The 18484-nt window shown below is 36.9% G+C and overlaps 3 protein-coding genes across 11 annotated transcripts in view; 1 reads left to right on the top strand and 2 right to left on the bottom strand.

The window, feature by feature from the left end:
* LOC139696529 (sorting nexin-29-like) overlaps window positions 1-8865 on the bottom strand; it is a 55943-nt gene extending 47078 nt beyond the window's left edge. For 2 of the 3 annotated variants that reach the window (XM_071595333.1, XM_071595347.1), the window contains exons 1-5: window positions 7061-8392; window positions 6029-6330; window positions 4739-4803; window positions 3184-3310; window positions 1953-2080 (exon numbers count right to left, since the gene is read on the bottom strand). In XM_071595333.1, the coding sequence (XP_071451434.1) occupies window positions 1953-2080; window positions 3184-3310; window positions 4739-4803; window positions 6029-6330; window positions 7061-7075 (637 nt within the window). In that variant the 5' untranslated portion in view covers window positions 7076-8392. The other variant, XM_071595339.1, reaches the window with a different exon arrangement.
* Window positions 8866-8928: 63 nt separating this feature from the next.
* On the top strand, window positions 8929-11970 carry RpL10 (ribosomal protein L10). 2 transcript variants are annotated; one of them, XM_071595311.1, is made up of 6 exons: window positions 8929-8974; window positions 9138-9166; window positions 9325-9523; window positions 9608-9714; window positions 9795-9957; window positions 11739-11970. In XM_071595311.1, the coding sequence occupies exons 2-6, from the start codon at window positions 9144-9146 to the stop codon at window positions 11910-11912; spliced, it is 666 nt and encodes a 221-aa protein (XP_071451412.1). In that variant the 5' UTR covers window positions 8929-8974; window positions 9138-9143; the 3' UTR covers window positions 11913-11970. The 2 variants fall into 2 exon arrangements, with proteins under 2 accessions (XP_071451412.1, XP_071451423.1); XM_071595322.1 differs by lacking the exon at window positions 8929-8974 and adding an exon at window positions 8976-9000.
* A 1147-nt stretch (window positions 11971-13117) lies between these two features.
* Mrgn1 (Mahogunin ring finger 1) overlaps window positions 13118-18484 on the bottom strand; it is a 101503-nt gene continuing 96136 nt past the window's right edge. For all 6 annotated transcript variants that reach the window (XM_071595234.1, XM_071595256.1, XM_071595268.1 and 3 more), the window contains one exon: window positions 13118-14022. In XM_071595234.1, coding sequence (XP_071451335.1) covers window positions 13954-14022 — 69 coding nt within the window. In that variant the 3' untranslated portion in view covers window positions 13118-13953. The remainder of the gene's footprint in view (window positions 14023-18484) is intronic.

The following is an 18484-nucleotide window of genomic DNA, read 5'->3' as shown; positions in this document are numbered from 1 at the left end:
CAAGACATTGATGAAACTCTAAAATGGTCAGTGAATTTCAGAGTGACTACGTATTACAGGGTACAGTGCTTAAATCTGGAAAAATGATATTTTCATCTAAAAGCAAATTTATTAAAAAAATACATATGAAAATCCTTTTACACACAAGTGGTGGTAATTCTTTCAACTACGTTTCAAGCATAATAGCCGTGGGGGTTCAAGTTTGGCTATTCGGAACTCCTTTGATCAGAACATGTAAATGTTACCTGAGATTTGTATGTATGAATATGCAACAAATCTCCGGACAAATAAATGTATTATTATTATTGAGTTTTGGACTAAATGACTCGTCCCCCCGAGACCACAATTACCATTCCCGGTTTCACGAAATTCTTCAAAATTATCAGATAAGACTTCTTTTGTGATACTCAGTCCCTTTTCAAAGAACTGTGGCGGAATGATATCAACCTCACTGGACACAAAACCTAGGTCCTGAACGAGAGCCAGAAATTTTGTTCGAGCAACAATCGGGACGTCCTCGGGGCCGTGGGCGAGTCAGCGATCGTTTCTCCGGTTGACCTTTGCGTCAACGGTGCACATTTTGTCCTCCGAAAAGAATCTGATTCGCCCTACAGCTTTATTTTTTAGAGAACAAATTAGCAGGTGGCAGCGAGCAATCAGATTAGTTCTGGCAGCCTCAAACAGCATCTGCCGCACCTTTATTGTGTACGTCTTGTATCTAAGGTCCTCCTCCTCTACCATCCGACACATTGTCCACTTGCTAACATTCAATTCTGGCACCAGTTTCAACACAGAGATCGCCACGGGTCGGTCCTCTGAAATCAGCGCCTGAGCCTTCTCGACGACTGCCATAGTTCGCGACACTTGTTTCCTCGCCGAGTCAGCGAAACCTTCCCCAGACATTATACTTAGCCACAATATCGTATCCAGTTGATATGGAGTACACGAAGCATTGGACTATTTCACCAGATGAACAACCACCACGAACACTGTTGATAATAGTGGCTCTTCATTTGCACTCCGCACTTGTACTTAACATCTCGGCCATTAAGAGGTTATGACTGTTTACTAGATGCCTTTATCTATAAAGAATGCCAAGCCCGACCTCCAGTGGAAATACGATATGGCAGGAAATTCAAATTGAAATTTATCCGGAGATATCCACCGCACCCTGTATAATTAGGTTCAATCTTCATTTAAGAATAATGTTATTTTAATTCTCGGTCATCATTGAATGCTCAGCCTATACAGGAGTTAAATTTGATTCCAAGAAACATTTGAAAGTGGCACTGCTCTGTGTTTCAGTAGCCCTTGCAAGTGACTGTGCCCACGCACTCACCCAGTACTGTTCTCTCCTCCTCTCGAAAGACCACTCAAAATTATGTTATTGTCTTCGACAGTTCAACACGTGGAAACTTTTCTCTGATATTCACCCCCCCCATACATACCCAATGAATTTGCCTCTTTTTGCACCACATATGCACTCCAACACTTTTATTTTTATACAATTAAAATCCAAATAGTACAAGGTTAAAGTTAGTAATAGGTAGGTTTGTTACGGTGATCATTCATGCTGGGGTTAACTTATAAACAGGGAATTGATAATTATCAGCCCCAGCAGTTTGTTAATATTTGATGAATAAATATTCTTTTGGAGTAATTGCAAATAGTTATTAGTCTTCTGCATCAAAAATTTTTTTATTGATTTTGTCTGATATTATATTTTGCAATAGTTAAATGCAATTCCCTACTAACCTATTGATTAGCTATGCCCAGAAGAGGTTGTTTATGATCCAAGTTCAGGAGATCATGATTACCATGTATAAGTGAACCCTATCAATTAATCAGCAGGCAATCCCCTTATCATTATGGCTATTATTTTCTTCAGCCGCCTGAACTCTTTAAGATTTCGCTATAGATTTATATCAAAATATGCACAGAGGAAATCATACCAGCTGCAGCAGTAGGGAGGACACCGGCCCTCTCTTCATCTCGCATGAAAGCCCAAGAATGATAGAAGGTATCACTCAAAGATGGTGGTGCTGGCCAAATCAAGGAATGGGAAATTCTCTCCAGCGACCTGGAAAATCACAATATTATATTATTATAATATATATATATATATATATATATATATATATATATATATATATATACACACACACACACACATAGGATTCATAAATACCGAAAATACATCATATCAGCCAGGGCAGAGTTCATTTAAAAATGAAAATCATTAAATTGCTTCACCATTTTAGGGTCAAGGGCACATAGTTTCAGTCAAAGTCAACCCATTTGTAATTTGTAGATCATTCATATCAGCAATTTTACAATGATCTCGTCAGCAGAGATTGGCAGCTGGATTAGGTTAATTATAAAAGTTTTACCATTAACATAAGAAAAAATGCAATTTATGTGAAAGCCATGGACATCTGTATGAGTGAATAAAATTGAGTTAGACAGGCAAAGCCATGACATTCATTGGAGGAGGATAATTAAACAAATTACTTCTCTATTTTTAAACTAAGGTAATTTAACCAAGTGCTAAAAACCTTCAAAAAATTCTCCCAGGATAATGCATTGCTGAAAGGTGATTACAAATTGACTACTCTCAGTGTTCAGGAAAAATGCTCTGTCATCAACCTTCAGGTTTTCAGCTACCTTTCCATATAAAATATAGGTTGACAACAAGGACAACTCAATACCATATTTTGATGCTTGCCCCTCAAATGTTTGGTCATCACTGGTTAGCAGGCTATGATGTTCAAGGAGGACCACCTCTTACCCTAATGCCACTAACTTCTTATATTTCTAATTAGCGCACATTGGTTCACTAGTTGCATAGTTTGCTTGCACATTAATACAAAGGTTTTGAGGACATATATACATCACCATATTAGCCAGTGTGGATAGAGGGTGATTTTGCCCTGGAAATTTGGCATGAAAACATTTGCTAGGCAATTCCGCATGGGTACTTACAAAGTTAAAAAATGTTTAAAAGCTCAACCTCTTTAAACCGTGGGTTTTTCGTTGTGTCATTCAAGGATTTCCCTAAATTGCCTTTCCAGAAATGGGGGGACTATAGTTGGATAAATTATTTTATACTTATATAATCAGAGAAATATTGTATATTAAGATCACACCATACTCATCAACTGAGAAATCATTACACTTAATTACCTCTCATTAAGAGATGATCGCAGCCATGCTCTACCTCGGCCCACATCTGTTGCAACCCGCCGTAGACACAAGGTAAACCTTTCTTTCTCATGGTTGGTTAGCTGCTCACGAACATATGGCCAAAAAGCTGTAAAACAAATGAGTATACTGTGAAATAAAGTATACAAAACAATAGTTCATTGTGGGACCAAAGGCAATTACAGCATATGGAGCAAACAAACAGAGAAAGAATTTGTTGGTGAAACTTAAGCTGTTAGAAAATGTGGGTACCATATTGCAAAGGCTTAAATTTACATGCAAAACACAATTGGGTCTTTTTAAACCTGATATCGAGAAGTCAGGGCAAGGGGATAAACAAGTAGATACTGAATTTTGAGAGTCTAATAAAGCCTTTGACAATGTCCTCCCGGAGATATTAAGTACGCAATCTAAGATATTAAGGTATTAATGAGAAAGGGAACATATGGATAAGTGATTTCTTAAGTAACCATAAACATGAAGTGGCATCAATGGACTGAGTATTGGAGAGCCCCTACTTTTCTTGATATACATTAATGTCCTAAGCTCATATGCCATCAGAAACCATGGATTATTTGCAAATGACAGAGATTTATAGAGAAATAAGGACACTGGTATATAAGGGACTATCTCTAGCCGTTTATACCAGATATCAGTGTAGTATGGAATACGTTAAGAATTAAACATCAGAAAATGTACAGAACTGAAGTTTTGGGATAAAAGATTCTGCATCAAACATTTTCTTATGAAGACTGAATAATAATGAAAAACCTGATTTGACCAGCTTTATTTAAATCACAGGTTTGGTGTCTTTTTCCATTTTTCAAAGTGTGTGCAATCATATTTCTTGAAAATCCATCCAAGCACCTGTCCCTGTATCAAATGACAACCCCCCATGAAAAATATTTCTCGGTCAAACATCGGCGGTCAGTTTGCACAGGTCTCACCGTGAATAACTTATTGGCAATCAGCATGGACAGATTAGGGAAGATTATATCAAATAGACACGCATGAGCATACATTCTTGGTTACTATTGGAACCCAGGTGCACTGAAGTATTTACGAACAAAATTTTGCACCTTCAGCATAATTTTGAATCTTCCAAAAGGGCAAATAAAAGTAATTCAACAACAGCGGAGAGACTTAAATAGTTCCGACTTCAGCTTTTGTGAATTGGAAATAGGATTAGCAGTCATTTGACTAATTCATCCATCGAACTTATTGTCGAGTATTTCCAATAACTTTAGCATCTATCTACAATCAAAATTTATGCTTTTAATGACTGAAATGAAATGCTACCACCTTTAAGTGCCAATTTTGTCGGTACACTTATTGACAGAGTTTTATCACACAACATACGACTTCCTAAAGCAGAACATCACCACATTGCTTGCTTTCCTTTCAGTTTAGCACTTATTTAAGACTTCATTCTAATATAAACTGAGTGTTTAACAATATCTTAGATCCTAAAAGAGGCTCATAATACTGTCCCTTAATTAATTAGAGTAATTCAATAGATAATGAGTGGCTTTCTGACCTGGAGGAGATTCACTGGAGCTACGAACAAGATTGAGGCCACTGGATACTATCTCGGAAACATGCCTGCAAAACAAAGAATATGCAGAAATAAAAGAAACTGAGCATGATGAAATGTAGAGCAGTGATGTTTCTTTAAGAGTGGCTTTGTCAGTCTCAGGAAATGCAGCAAATCTAACGCAGAAGGCATAACCACAAGAAGGCTTAACACGGGGATTTTCTTCCAGGGGTGTGCTTCCTAATATTTAAGATCCCGACAGAAACCCTTTGCAGGTCCACGGGCTGAATTCTTTCTTGTACAGCAGAAATATATAACGAGGGAAAAGAACACGGAAATGAGAAAGAGTTGATTATAATACTAGTCACTGGTACATTTTGATATTTAAAAATACACATGACCACATTAAGTGCCATTAAGTAGCACACACTTGAAACATGCAATGACAGAGGAGTTAATCGAGAATATGGTGATATTAATTTCATAGCAACATGAAACAAATTTATAATAAAAAATTGGATGATTGGTGAATAGCTTTGCGAAAATCAGGCGGTACCTTTAAACACAGAAATACAAAGTTAACAGATAAATTCAGTTCAGAGATAAATACATTAGGCTTAAGAGAAAGTGGTAGACCAAAAAAATCATCAGTGAAAGTGGTTGTAGGTAACACTTTGAAGAAAAGGAACACTAAGAGTTCCCTGGAACGGAAGAGAAGTAATGAGAGAATGCGGCAGAGAGTTATAGAATTTATAAGTACTGAAAGAGTGACAGTAGCATAAAGCAGTATTATAGCAGAGAGCAGTGAGAAAGAAAGTTGTAAATGGAGCCAATTTCATAGTCAAACAAACTTGGGGTTTTTGTTTTGCTTAGCACACTTATCTGGGACTCCCAGTTCTCCTCAAACACAACAAACCCTTTGATTAATTGCTAAAAAGTAAAAATTATTTCCACCCTCCCGACCACAGCCACACCAATTTAACTCCCCCTAGTAACGCAGCAGTTGAGGTGAAACAGAGAAACAAGAAAAACAGAAACGAGAAAAAACAATTTAAGGCAAAAAAAATTCAACAATCAATAAGTCCTTTGGCAATCTAAAAATATTTTTTATGTATCTTGATAATTGGATTTATTTCACATCAAAGTAATCACAAGGCAATTACGAAATTTATATTAAATTTGAATTAAATTATTCCTGACCTCAGCCAGATACCAAGCTAGTCGTATGGGACGGTGCCCATTTGATTCTACAGCAGCCATTAAAACAGAAAATGTGGCCAAAAAAATAGTTACCAGAGGCCTTCAGCTGAACTTCGTTCCTGTGCTTTACGAAGTCCATGGCTCAATGCTGCCTCCAAAGCAAGACACAGAGTGGCAACGCATGGCTCACTCTCGGTGGCAAGCTCCCTGCGCGCACCAAAGCGAGCTTGGCAAGCCCTAACAGCACCAAGCAGCCCTTGCAGCAGAGACTCTCGCTCCGTCTCTTTCCCATCCAAAGACTCTGCATTCCCACCACCACCAGGCACTGCTGAGCTCTCCGACTTTGTTAGAGATCCAGCACCAGGCACAACTGCAGACATCATCTTCATGGTGTCCTTTTTACATCACCAATAACAGAGCACATTAGTCTCTAATGATAAACTACCCTTTGGTGGATCAGGTTTATGGGGAATCATTTAAGTAATACTCAAAGTGGTTACAGCAATTGACTCATAACCTTTCATCCTTGTGTCAACCTGCATTAAGGATAGCTTTTTTTAAAGTAAACCCATTGCCTGGCAATAATGTTTTCAAACATCTATTTCATGATTGTTTATTTTACAATTTGATGTTAAGGAACAAGAAATAGTAATATGTAGTGTTCGGTTAATGGACATTTTGAGTGAAGTTAGCCAAGGCCTAAAGTACAGCTGTGATAAGAGCCTCTTCATCAAATATCTTACCCATAAGAATAACGCTAAGAATAAGAATTATATGCACCAAATATATCAGCTATAATTTAATTTTAGTTACTACGGCATTTAAATGTTTGTAAAATTACTGCAGAACTTGTGAGATACATTACGCAAAACTTTGATTAACAAACTAAAAAAATACATTCATCATGAACAATTATTTGCTGTAAAAATTGGCATGTACACAATCATTTTAGATTTCTGCCAACTTTTTCTGTGATTTCAATAATTCAATACATGCTAATGACTGAATGGAGGACCTAAACTATGCTTGAAGAAAACAGTATGTTATATATACTAATTGAACATGAAGAGCCAGGGAGATGACTGCATGGTGACCCATAGATAAAGGGTAGCCTAATTCCAATACCTGGTTTCTCTCCATAAACTTCACCTCAAAGCATCAACTTGTTCTTTCTTGAAATGACTTGGCTGAGATTACTTCCCTCCTCTTCGCAAATTCATCTCATCGATGCAATTTTTTACCAGTGTCCCTAATATTGCTCCAATTTTCATCCCAATCACTGCCATCACTCGTGAGCTGTTCCGCGACTCTAATTTATTTCTACTTTGATGCCCAAATATTCCTTCCCACTTCTTAAGAATCTAATTACATTCCCTCACTGCGTTCAAACCACAAGGCTCTCTTTTTCCAAAAACCAACTACTATTTAGTTTTCTAGATACCAGAACTACATGGAAAACCAATGGTGGAATGAAGGAAGGAATATTCGCCATTCCCTGAATACGCGAATTCCATGGCTAAGTGTGACATGAGAGTTACTTTCACTTTTCAAAACAAACCTGATTTTGACTACTTTGGCGGTGGATACACTGAAGAACTCAATCCCATCTAAACCATTGATAAGTGGAGGAAGCATTCTAGCTCCTCAAAAACTTTCATAGGGCAAAATCACACACTTCTCAATTTCGCTTTTGAGTAATCTACTGGAACCCACAAATCCGTTTTCATCCTGCTATGAAGCGAGTTTCCTAACTTCCAAAAACCCAGAATGTTACCCTTACTGATTCATTAGGACTGACAAAGAGCAGCGGTTCCAACGGAATATTTGTCATGATAAGATTCGAATGCGCCGCACTTGCAATTATATACATCGATTCCTTCACATTACAGAATATGCAATTACGAAGGGTGACCCCCCCCCCTCCACGGGGAATTATGTCGATGATAAGTACACTACTGAGCTACAATAAAATAAAGCAATGTGAACATATGCGTCCGTTCCGGTAAAGAATTGCTATCGAATTGTTTGCTCTCAAGTTGTGCAGAAATTAAGCATTCCCTGCAACTGGGGTTTTCTAAGTGAACGTCCTACTTGCCAAGTAGGATGTACTCAACACCGGTATTGATGTAAATTTAAAAAGTAACAACGAAAAGAGGGTAACAGATTTTTCCATATCTATTTCATTTTAATTGCTGATTATAATAGAATATATTATAAATGAATAAGAGACACTTGAAACTAAAATAACATTAAGGCCCAAGTTCCATCAGCAACTACAAGCAAGTTAATTATATTCGGAGAATAAACATGCATTACACCATCATTAATAAAAAAGAGAACTGTGGGTGGAGTCTGAAATAGGAGATACAAAGGCGTGATTGATAACCATGTGATCCACCCCCATTCCACTATTTCTCAAGGATAGATTAAGTCGGAATGCACATTTATCACTCTTAATAAACTCACCACATTCAATCTGGACGTGAATATTTGATTATTTCTGGATCCTAATTTCAGTTAAGGTCACGCGAAAGTTAACTTATTGGCGAAAACATATAATGCTATTTCACAAGCGTACATGGCCGAATTGGATTCGCAGTTCCATTTACCCATTTTCTTAACTTGAACTTATGGCACTCATTAGCACTTCACTTGACCTGGAGAGTCTGCTATTTGTCCAAAAACATTGCAATTATGAGATTATGGACAATAAGCCTCAGAACTATCCATAACACCATTCGTAAGTTTGGGTCAAACTAGAAATTTGACTGTTGATAGAACAGACAACTTCATCACAACGGTACTGCTATTTTAATGGACTTGGTTTAAAAAAGCATAAATCATTGCATTAAGCTTCTGAATCAACTTCAATAATTACATAATCACATTCCAAGTCGCATTTCCCAGATTTGAAATACCGAACCACTTATTCTGACTAATACGACGGGATGGCTTATTTACATTGCTCATTTGTTCTTCGTATACAGATCCACCTATCGCCTCAATTTGACAATTCGACCTCGACTTCTCTTCCGGAAGGTACGTGTAATGTGCATGTGGTGACGGTAGATAATTTTTTGTTTGTATCTGCTTGTACGTTTGACATCTGCCTAAGAAAATTATTATTTTAGCTTTTAAATATTTTGAAATCTACATTATTTATTAAGAAAAGCAAAATTTTATTGACAAATTTGCACTTCAGGTCAATATGGGGAGGCGGCCAGCGAGGTGGTAAGTATTTCCTGAAACATGTTTCAATTTCTTGTTACAGAATAAATGGGATAGTCTAAATAATTATTGGTAAAATTAAAATTAAGTTTTAATTTCATATTAAGTTAAAAGATTGTTTTGGTACAGATGGATTTATCCCTTTGTAAATTTTATTTCAGCTATCGCTATTGCAAGAACAAGCCATATCCAAAATCGAGATTTTGCAGAGGTGTTCCTGACCCAAAAATTCGTATTTTCGATTTGGGGAAAAAGAAGGCTCGCGTGGAAGATTTTCCATTGTGTGTTCACCTAGTATCGGACGAGTATGAACAGCTATCTTCCGAAGCATTAGAGGCTGGCCGTATTTGTGCGAATAAGGTAAACTACGTTGTGGGGGAGGGGAAACACGTGCCGTAGGTTTTTATCTTGGTTGAGACAATAAATTATTATTTTCTGTTGCAGTATATGGTGAAGAATTGTGGTAAAGACCAATTTCACATTCGCATGAGGCTGCACCCCTTCCATGTCATTAGAATCAATAAGATGTTGTCATGTGCTGGAGCCGATAGGTACTACCACGTGCTTCGTATTACAAATGGAATTTTGAGTTTAAAAGATGCAATTTTAATTAGTATTTTATCTGTTTAAGGCTCCAAACGGGTATGCGCGGAGCTTTTGGTAAACCACAGGGAACCGTGGCCCGTGTCCATATTGGCCAACCCATCATGAGTGTTAGGTCATCCGACCGGCATAAGGCTGCCGTTGTGGAGGCTTTGCGGCGTGCCAAATTCAAGTTTCCCGGCCGTCAGAAGGTAATTTAACCAAGACCCTGGTGTGGAGGGTGAAGAAGGTGGCTGAATGATACTGTAATTTGGTCGCCGATACTGCCCTCCTACATGAAAAGTGCGTGAGAACAACAGTGCCTGCTTAAGATCACAGGTGCTGCTACATCACGCAGTACATTTACTTGATGTTGAACTCCCCCAATCCTTAGTGGAAACTGCCGAGCTCTTATTAAGTACTATTGTGCTTGAAGTAAGGGTTTAACTTCTTACTCATTGCAAATTGCATGGACAAAATTAAGTTTGGGGTGCTACGTTAATGGAGAGAAGTACATTGTCTCCATGAGATTTACTGGAATTCGACAAGGTTAGAGAATGTCGATTACATGCATTAATCACTCATTGGAAATAAAAGACGTGCTTCCATTTAAGAGTAATTGGGTTAAGAAATTGGTGTGGAAGAAAAGGGAATCTTTTCAGCAGGAATGTTCATTAATCAATGTAACAGCATTCTTATTCTACTGCCATGTGTGCAGCCAAAAGAGGAGTTAAGCCATAGTATTGTTTGAAAAAAGTCGTGCCCTGTACTACTGGTCAAATACCATAATTGTGAAACAACTCCTAACTGAAATGGAATGCTTGGGAACAGAATTTTCTGCCCAACGGTCATGTTTACTGTGGTCACTCATGTGATTTTTTCCGGCTGAAATTTACCTTCAATTAATCAGTGTAATGTCAGAATTATTATTTGTCTTATTCCTCTTGTCACACCTAACGTGACATGTTAAGGAGAATCCTCCTACTTAATCAAGGCTGTTGCAGTGACAGTGTCTAAGTAATGCAGGATGGCCAACTATCTTGGAGACCAGGAGTGGGAGAAAGGTTGAAATTATAATTGAAATTTAATAGTTAACTTCTCTGGAATTTAGAGATTAATAAACAAATTTGACTTAAACTGTTCAGTTAAGGGAATAATGACAGGGCATTCATTTGAATTTTGTATGTTTGACATGCTTATCAATGTTTTTTGGAAAATTAGCAAGTGTGCACTACTGTAAACCTTTAATATCTGCATATATACATAAACTGTAAACACAGTAATCAACCCGAAGGTCGGTTTGGTAGGTGATAGTAGAGTTAACCCAGTACTAAGCCCTAAATGTACAGCGTGTGAAATTCACATCAGGTTAGGGGGGGCAGTTCCTTTCCCTGTGCCGGTTATGGTTTCCCAGGAAGATTTGGTACCCCAAAAATCACATCGCTTGGGTGGAGCTGCAGGTGCTCGGGGTGCCTGGGAATCGAATCTGGGCCCCTCCGGTCAGCAGTCCAACGCTTTACCCCCTGGGCTACTGTGACCCATATATATAGAAAAGGGTATTACAGAAAGGGCATTCTTACAATTATTTGGATTAACCATCATGCGATGCTGGCCTGCCAATCCAGGATTGCTGTTCACTTCATTTAAAGACAGCTTTCTGCTAAACAAGGAGCAAAACAAATGGTTATTGAAAGAAAACACGATAAAGCCTAAAGATAACCAAATATGTACTTGATGTACAGTAAACCCTTTTGTCTTTCTTTATTTCTGGATGATAACTGAACCTGTAGAATGGTTGAAACCAGATATTGGCCCAAATTTTTAAATTTCTAATGTTAAACAGTAAGTACACAGTATTGAAGCACCCCATGTAAATAATCATTTAATTCTATGGGATGGAAATACAATTATTCTTCTCTTATTATATTAATCTTTCAAAAATGCCACTTAGTTTAATGTTTTCCTAATGGAAGGGGTTTTTGTTTTCGGATAGATTTATGTCTCCAAGAAGTGGGGCTTCACCAAGTACGAGAGGGAAGAGTATGAACAGCTGAAGAATGATGGACGGTTGGAACAGGATGGCTGCAACGTCAAGTATCGTCCTGAACATGGCCCCCTTGCTGTTTGGAAGAAGGTGCAGCTGGAATTGCCCCAGGTTCAAGCCTGAATGGATATCTTTCATTTAACTTTGTAAAAAGTTTACAATAAACAGGCTTTGTTGTGAATGGTTTGGTTTTTGTCTTCTTGGAAATTCCGCGATGATGACTTTTCATTCGTTGAAAGTGGGTGTGATGTTCTTAGAGCAAATACTTTTATTTTAATGTAAATACGTAGATATTGGTGTTCTAGAAAAAGGTAGTGGGTTGATTATACTGAATATTTGTCTGGTTTGAACACCAAGCAACCTTCAAGAACATCTTACCACATTTTATGTGGTGGAATACCCATGGAAGTCTTAAGTAATCAGATGACTTCCGTTTCAGCAAACTTGAATCCCACATTGTCCTATGCTAACAACTAGGCTTGCTAAGTGGTTTTTTTAACCATGTTAAGTGTACCTGATTGGCGTATTCATTATATTGTTCGTCTGAAGAACTTAACTACCTTAAAGGTAGTTTCTAGTCCAGGGCTTTTGTTAGCTATGGGAAAGAAAGTTCATCACAGTATTTCATCAAAGGTAGTCTAAATTATCTCTGAAAATGGTATTGAATGACTGGGAATATACTTAACATGAATAGCATCTGGGGACAATCTATCATTACTGCTGTGAACAAATCATATTATATTCATGAGACCACTTAATTTATTTAAAATTGAGAATGAAGAACCGGAATAGAAATATGGGTACACATTAATAAGATAATGCTTAATTCTTCTCATAATTGTCATGATAAGCTTACATTAAAGTTCTACCTAGAATCTTCAAATTAAGTATTAATATCCAGTTAATAAATTAGGCCCCACATTTCAGACTGGATTCAATGAGTTAAGTATCAGTGAAACAGTTGCCCAGGTGATCGATGTGTTAATAATCCATTGAAGTTAATTCTGACACAGCAGATGACTTGACCTGTAGAGTTGGAAGGCTCAGCATCTGTAATGCTTACCCTGTCCTAATTACAGAACCTATATTTTCAAGATTATAATCGGGCACTTAGCGGACTAGTGAACTACCTTGGGAAATCTGATGGATTACCACTAATTATCAGATTAATCAATTGGTATTGTAGCTATGTCACTATAGCATCAATTCCTAGTGAATCTATAATCATCATAGTGATTGCTCTAACTTAATGGAAGTTAGTAGGAATTGACATGCATACTTAAACAATGCAAAATGATAGAACTTAAAAACTCCAAGACTCTGGGAGATGCCTCAAAAGTAACTTTTAATGAAGTCCACTAAATGTGCATTACAATATACCAATTTCAGAGTACAAATCATTTGTTTAATTCAAATCCCTTGGATGTCCAGCCGAGTGTTTTGGCCAGTAAAGCTACTGAGGCATCCTCTCGCACACTTGTACTTCGGGGCTTTAAAGGAACAAGATGAAAAGAAACACTGTGCTTACAATGTCTCGGGCATTCACAGTGGTGCATGAGGCACCACGAGGATAAAGCCGACTTTAAATGGAGCAATCTACCAAAAGTGCATTGCAACAATTTCAGAGTGTAAACATGGGTACTGAGCCTGCCATCATGGGATCCACATTCAAACCCTGGTCATCATTCAAGAATCAAGGCAAATTATTTTTACACTGTAGTTGTTGCATAATTTTATAAGTTGCAAAAGCCAATGACACTATAACATTTTTTGCATTTTCATACATGTACCAAAATCTTAATTTTTAATTTCAAATTTATGTTACACTGTACAATCTCCAATTTGGATGGAGAGTCGGTAGCTTCCAAATAATTACACTGGTATGGTATTCGTGAGTTAACTGAAGCACCGTAACAAATGCATCCACTTGAGCACCAGCAGAAACACTGTAGTTCTTCAAATATCCAGTCACACCATAATAACAATGGTATGGAAGTTAACATACCTCCTATGGTCCTATGATGCATTTGCAATTGGAGTTTGTTAATAATTTATAATATATTAATGCCCACAATCACATGGGTTCACAACATCCATTTGTTTTGCCTTTCATCTATGTACACACAATATTGGTCTTCTGGTTGGCAGAAATTGGGATCATAGGTCATGCCCGGACAAGAGCTGATAACAGAATGAGAAACAACTTCTCAGCGATAAACTCCCACGTATCCTCCTGCGGAAAATTCAGATGAATGAGCATATTAGGACTAGTAGACAGAAATATTCTCACTGTGATAAGTTTCCATTATAGATAAACATCCTTAGAATGAAGGCAAATAAGTCATATCTATCGGTAGTGCAACTGCATAATGGAACACATAAACCATAGGTTTTAACAGGTTAAGTTATAACATCTGGCATGATAAATTCACATGGCCAGCTCTCATCAGTAGTTACTCATGAAGATCTGGGACCCAGAGACTCAATCACAGAGCAGCCCTTAGGAGTTGTACAGAGGTATCCCCTGGACTGCGCCCAGGAGCTTGTCATAAGCAATGTACCACCCCCTAAGCTAGCATGCCTGCAAGAAAAACTATCCTAAAATAACTGCTAAATGGGCATTGAGAAATGTACACGATAAACCAATGAATGGATACAAAACTAGGAGAAGTGATTGGTGCTGCATTATAAAATACTTATATGTGCAACCATGAGCATGGCCTCATCAATGTCATGGCACGTAAACTTACATTATTAAGGTTATTATTCTCTGCAAAGCAAAAAATAAAGGCACTGATGTTTTTGTGTGGAAAAAGATGATAAGAATTAAATCCTATAGTTGTAAAAGGAATAACAGGATACAGATGCCCCTTCTGAAGGAAGAAAGGGGAAAAATATCGATACAAGCTGCAGAGAATACCTTCTCATTAACTCCTCATTGAAATTTTTATCAAGTCAACCAAATACCTGGAGCAACTACAGGCAGACTCGTTCAGCATTAAGTATGCTTGGGATATGGATGGAAATTGCAAATTCCACCAGATTTGGCAGTTAGAAAACCATGAGTATATGTTATAAACCTGCAATTAATGTTAATCTGGTACCTAACTTTGGTGTAACAACCAATAAAAGAGTTTTAATATTTTCTACTTCACTTTTATAAGAAGATAATATTAAATAAACTTTTCTCATGTACAAATATGCATCAACAGTAACCCATTTTAGTCAATATTCCATTAATACGTATAATAATGGAACTGATACAAACTAAGGTATTTTTATCAGCTAATTTGTATTTTATTACAAAGCCCTGCTATTGTAATTGACCTTAGAAAATCATTGTTATTATCAGCAGATATCCTTTTATACATTCCAATTGGTTAAGAAGAACAACAGAATAAATTTTTGGAAGACTACTCAGGTGTTATGGAGATCCTGCAACTTGTTTCCCCACACTTGCTATCATGTCTACTTTAACTTTAAAGCACTGAATTAAGAGGAACCAAAAAAGAAAAATTTACCCCTGATAAACTAAGCAAATTTTTAACAAACACTGGTACTGTTAGTTATGCTTCAGGATCATGTTCTCTCCCATGACCACAATTAAATATTGATAAGGAAGTGGACATTTGATCAAGAAATTCAGGAGCTCCCTTAATCCAGCATGGTGAGACTATTCATTAATTTCGACCCTCTGTACCGAATCACAGATAAAACCACTTGGAAGAAGTGTTACGTGCAAAAATGTAGCATCAAAGGTGAATCAGTGATGTGGCATATGCTCGAGTACTGGTAGCATAAGATGAAAAAAATGTCAGGAATTGAGAAAGGATATATACATGCAATGTGACTAGTTGTACCACATTTTTGTCATTTTTATTATTTTTTTATCTTTGACCTGCGATGGTATTTTTTTCAGTCAACTGAATGCTAACAACAAATTATTCTAATTGACCACCGCATTTATCTCCCTTTGCCATTGAAGGAGATGAAACAAGACGGAAGGAGTGAAAATGGAAAACATCTTAAACCTATGCATGGTATTTTTCACAGTTTATCTTACTATGAAGGCAATCATAACAGCCCTACAATCTTGTTTTTATATTTTCAAGTTATTGAGGAAATTATTTAAGCAGGTTTAGAGAAAAGTTGCATTTTGCAATGATAATTAGGAAATCCATTTAAAAGATGAAAAATTTGAAGAAAGAGCAATGGCCATGCATTGCAGGGTGCCAGTGATATGAATTCGAACATTCTAACAAAACAATTTTCAGTTACTATATAATTACACCCTTAAGTAGTTAGAGCAAAACTTAGAGAACATAACTGTTTAGAAATTATTTAGGCACACAATAACCTTAGATCTGAACAATTACAATGAACGGTAAAAGAACTTACTTACATCAAAGTCACCTAAAGATATCAAGCAAAATATCGCCAATACTATTAATCCCACAGAAGGGGCTCCCAGCAAAATCTTAAATAAAGATATGCCATCTATTCAGGGTCACATATATGAATAAAATAATAACAAATGACATTGTTTTTCTTGTATCATCAGATATACCATGAGAAATACCCACAAAGCTGTAGCAAAGCAAATGTTTCCACGTGTATATATATATATACACACACACACACACACACACATATATATATATATATATATACATATAAGCATAACTTTCCCAATGCATTACAAATCACTCTGACGTAATCGAGCATCACTTGATTATTAGGAAGCTTTGGGAGGAGCCACTTGATGCACAAAGATTTCATGCCAGACTTCCTACTGGAAAAATATAAGTTCAATGGTAACAGAGAAGGAATAGTTTTAACAGAAAATTACATTTTGAAGAGAGACTACACAGTGAATGTATACAAAATACAAGGTCGGTCATTGTAAGTCACTGAACTGTTGATACTGGGAATCTACTTCCTTATATGCAATTCCCTATCAACTCAGTGAAGACTAGGAGAAACCATTCATGATAATCATTTCCTCAACATACTCATTGACTTCAATTGATCTAATTGGTAGCTTTCCTTCGATGTTATGTTATAAACCTTCCCGCAAAATACCCATGGAAGCTTGTTTGAGCAACACATGTCAAAAACAGGCAAGAACCTCATAAAATGGCAATTTTGGGGCACACAGTTTATCTAATTAACAGAAGCGTTACAATTTTGTGACATGGGCATGTCCAACCATATGCATTCATATCAACTGCTTCATCTTTTATTATAGGATGGCAATGGATTGGCTCAATTTGCAAAAGCAGTAAATTTCGATGATTGAAATAAACATTGATGGGGCCCAGAGAATCGGCATATCACTTTAGCGGTCCAGCTAACATTTGTGAGCCATCACCGTTTTGCACACTCTCATTCAATTAATTAACAGTTGAACAGCCCATGCCAGTCTTGAACTATTAAGAGCAGTAGGGGTTTCTGATAAATCAAAAAAAATATTGAGAGTATATTTAAAAAGACACTTATACATACTCAGAATATCTTCATTTCATTATATCATTTGCTCTGTAACTAACTGAGACAGAATCACTAATTTCTTGGAGAGATTCCTTTAGATTTAGCAAAAAAGCACATTAAAAGCAAAACCATGACATAAGGCCCATTAAAAACATTCACAAATAGAACAGCACTAATATTAACAAATTTTATGGAATCATCCACTGCAGTGAAGCAGGCATAGTCATGCTCAACAAAATGTTATTTTTTTTAATTTTAGACCAATTCATGAGTGGAAAGCATGCCAAATAAACCATTTAGAGAGGTCTTAAAACAATGATTCACGCATTATGGTGGAAAGGGGCTGAATATTTCACTATTATCCATACTTCACAATCACTCGTGTGCCATAATGCAACCTTCACAAAGTGAAACATATATAAGTACTATAGTCCTGGTCCAATGATAAATGTTTTGACCCACTTCACCCTGCCAGGTAATCAATACTCGTGTGTACACGACAAATATCAATGATTAGTTTTTCATACTATTGTAATGCCGAATAAAAATTATGTAGAACACTTTCCATGAATGAAGAGCAAATTGAAAAATGACTCAACCATTGTTATGGCGATTATTAAAAATAGAATACCTTTCATATTGTTCCAACATAAAAATCCAAATGAATGAGGTATTTTTTGGAGCGTCATAACTGCCTCTTCATTAATACATTCCTACTACAGCTTTTGCGCACTCGATGCATCACACTCCTTCCATTCTAAGATATGCTGTTTCTCAAATAGGTGAAATTTTCCTGTTTCTCTCAACGTAAATTCATATGGTAGCTAACTTCTTCTCTCCAGTAAACTACGATTATAAATTTCCTTCCTATTTACCTACTAACTTTCACGTTACATCCTTGAAGTAGCTGCTCCTTGGAGCTCAGAGGAGCCTGTAAATCTCCTAGATACCCTGCTATGAATGCATTGATACCTGGATGCGATTCTGGTACAACGGGATATATGACATTCTATTAAATGAAGAGAATCAAAACTGCAGACAACCACAAATTTCTCGTGCAGTTGAATTTCTTCCCATCACCATTATTGCTTTGGTTCTCATTCTTGTGTTTCCTTCATTCTTTCTTCCATGTACATGCATGCAAAATAATGATGAGAAAGACCACATCCTTGCATTACTACTCCTCATATTATTTTAGCGTATAC

The sequence above is a fragment of the Hetaerina americana genome, unplaced genomic scaffold, assembly GCF_022747635.1.
Source record: "Hetaerina americana unplaced genomic scaffold, ioHetAmer1.1.p SCAF_1, whole genome shotgun sequence".
In the NCBI taxonomy this organism is placed as follows: Eukaryota; Metazoa; Arthropoda; class Insecta; order Odonata; family Calopterygidae; genus Hetaerina; species Hetaerina americana.
This window is presented reverse-complemented; position numbering and strand designations above follow the sequence as displayed.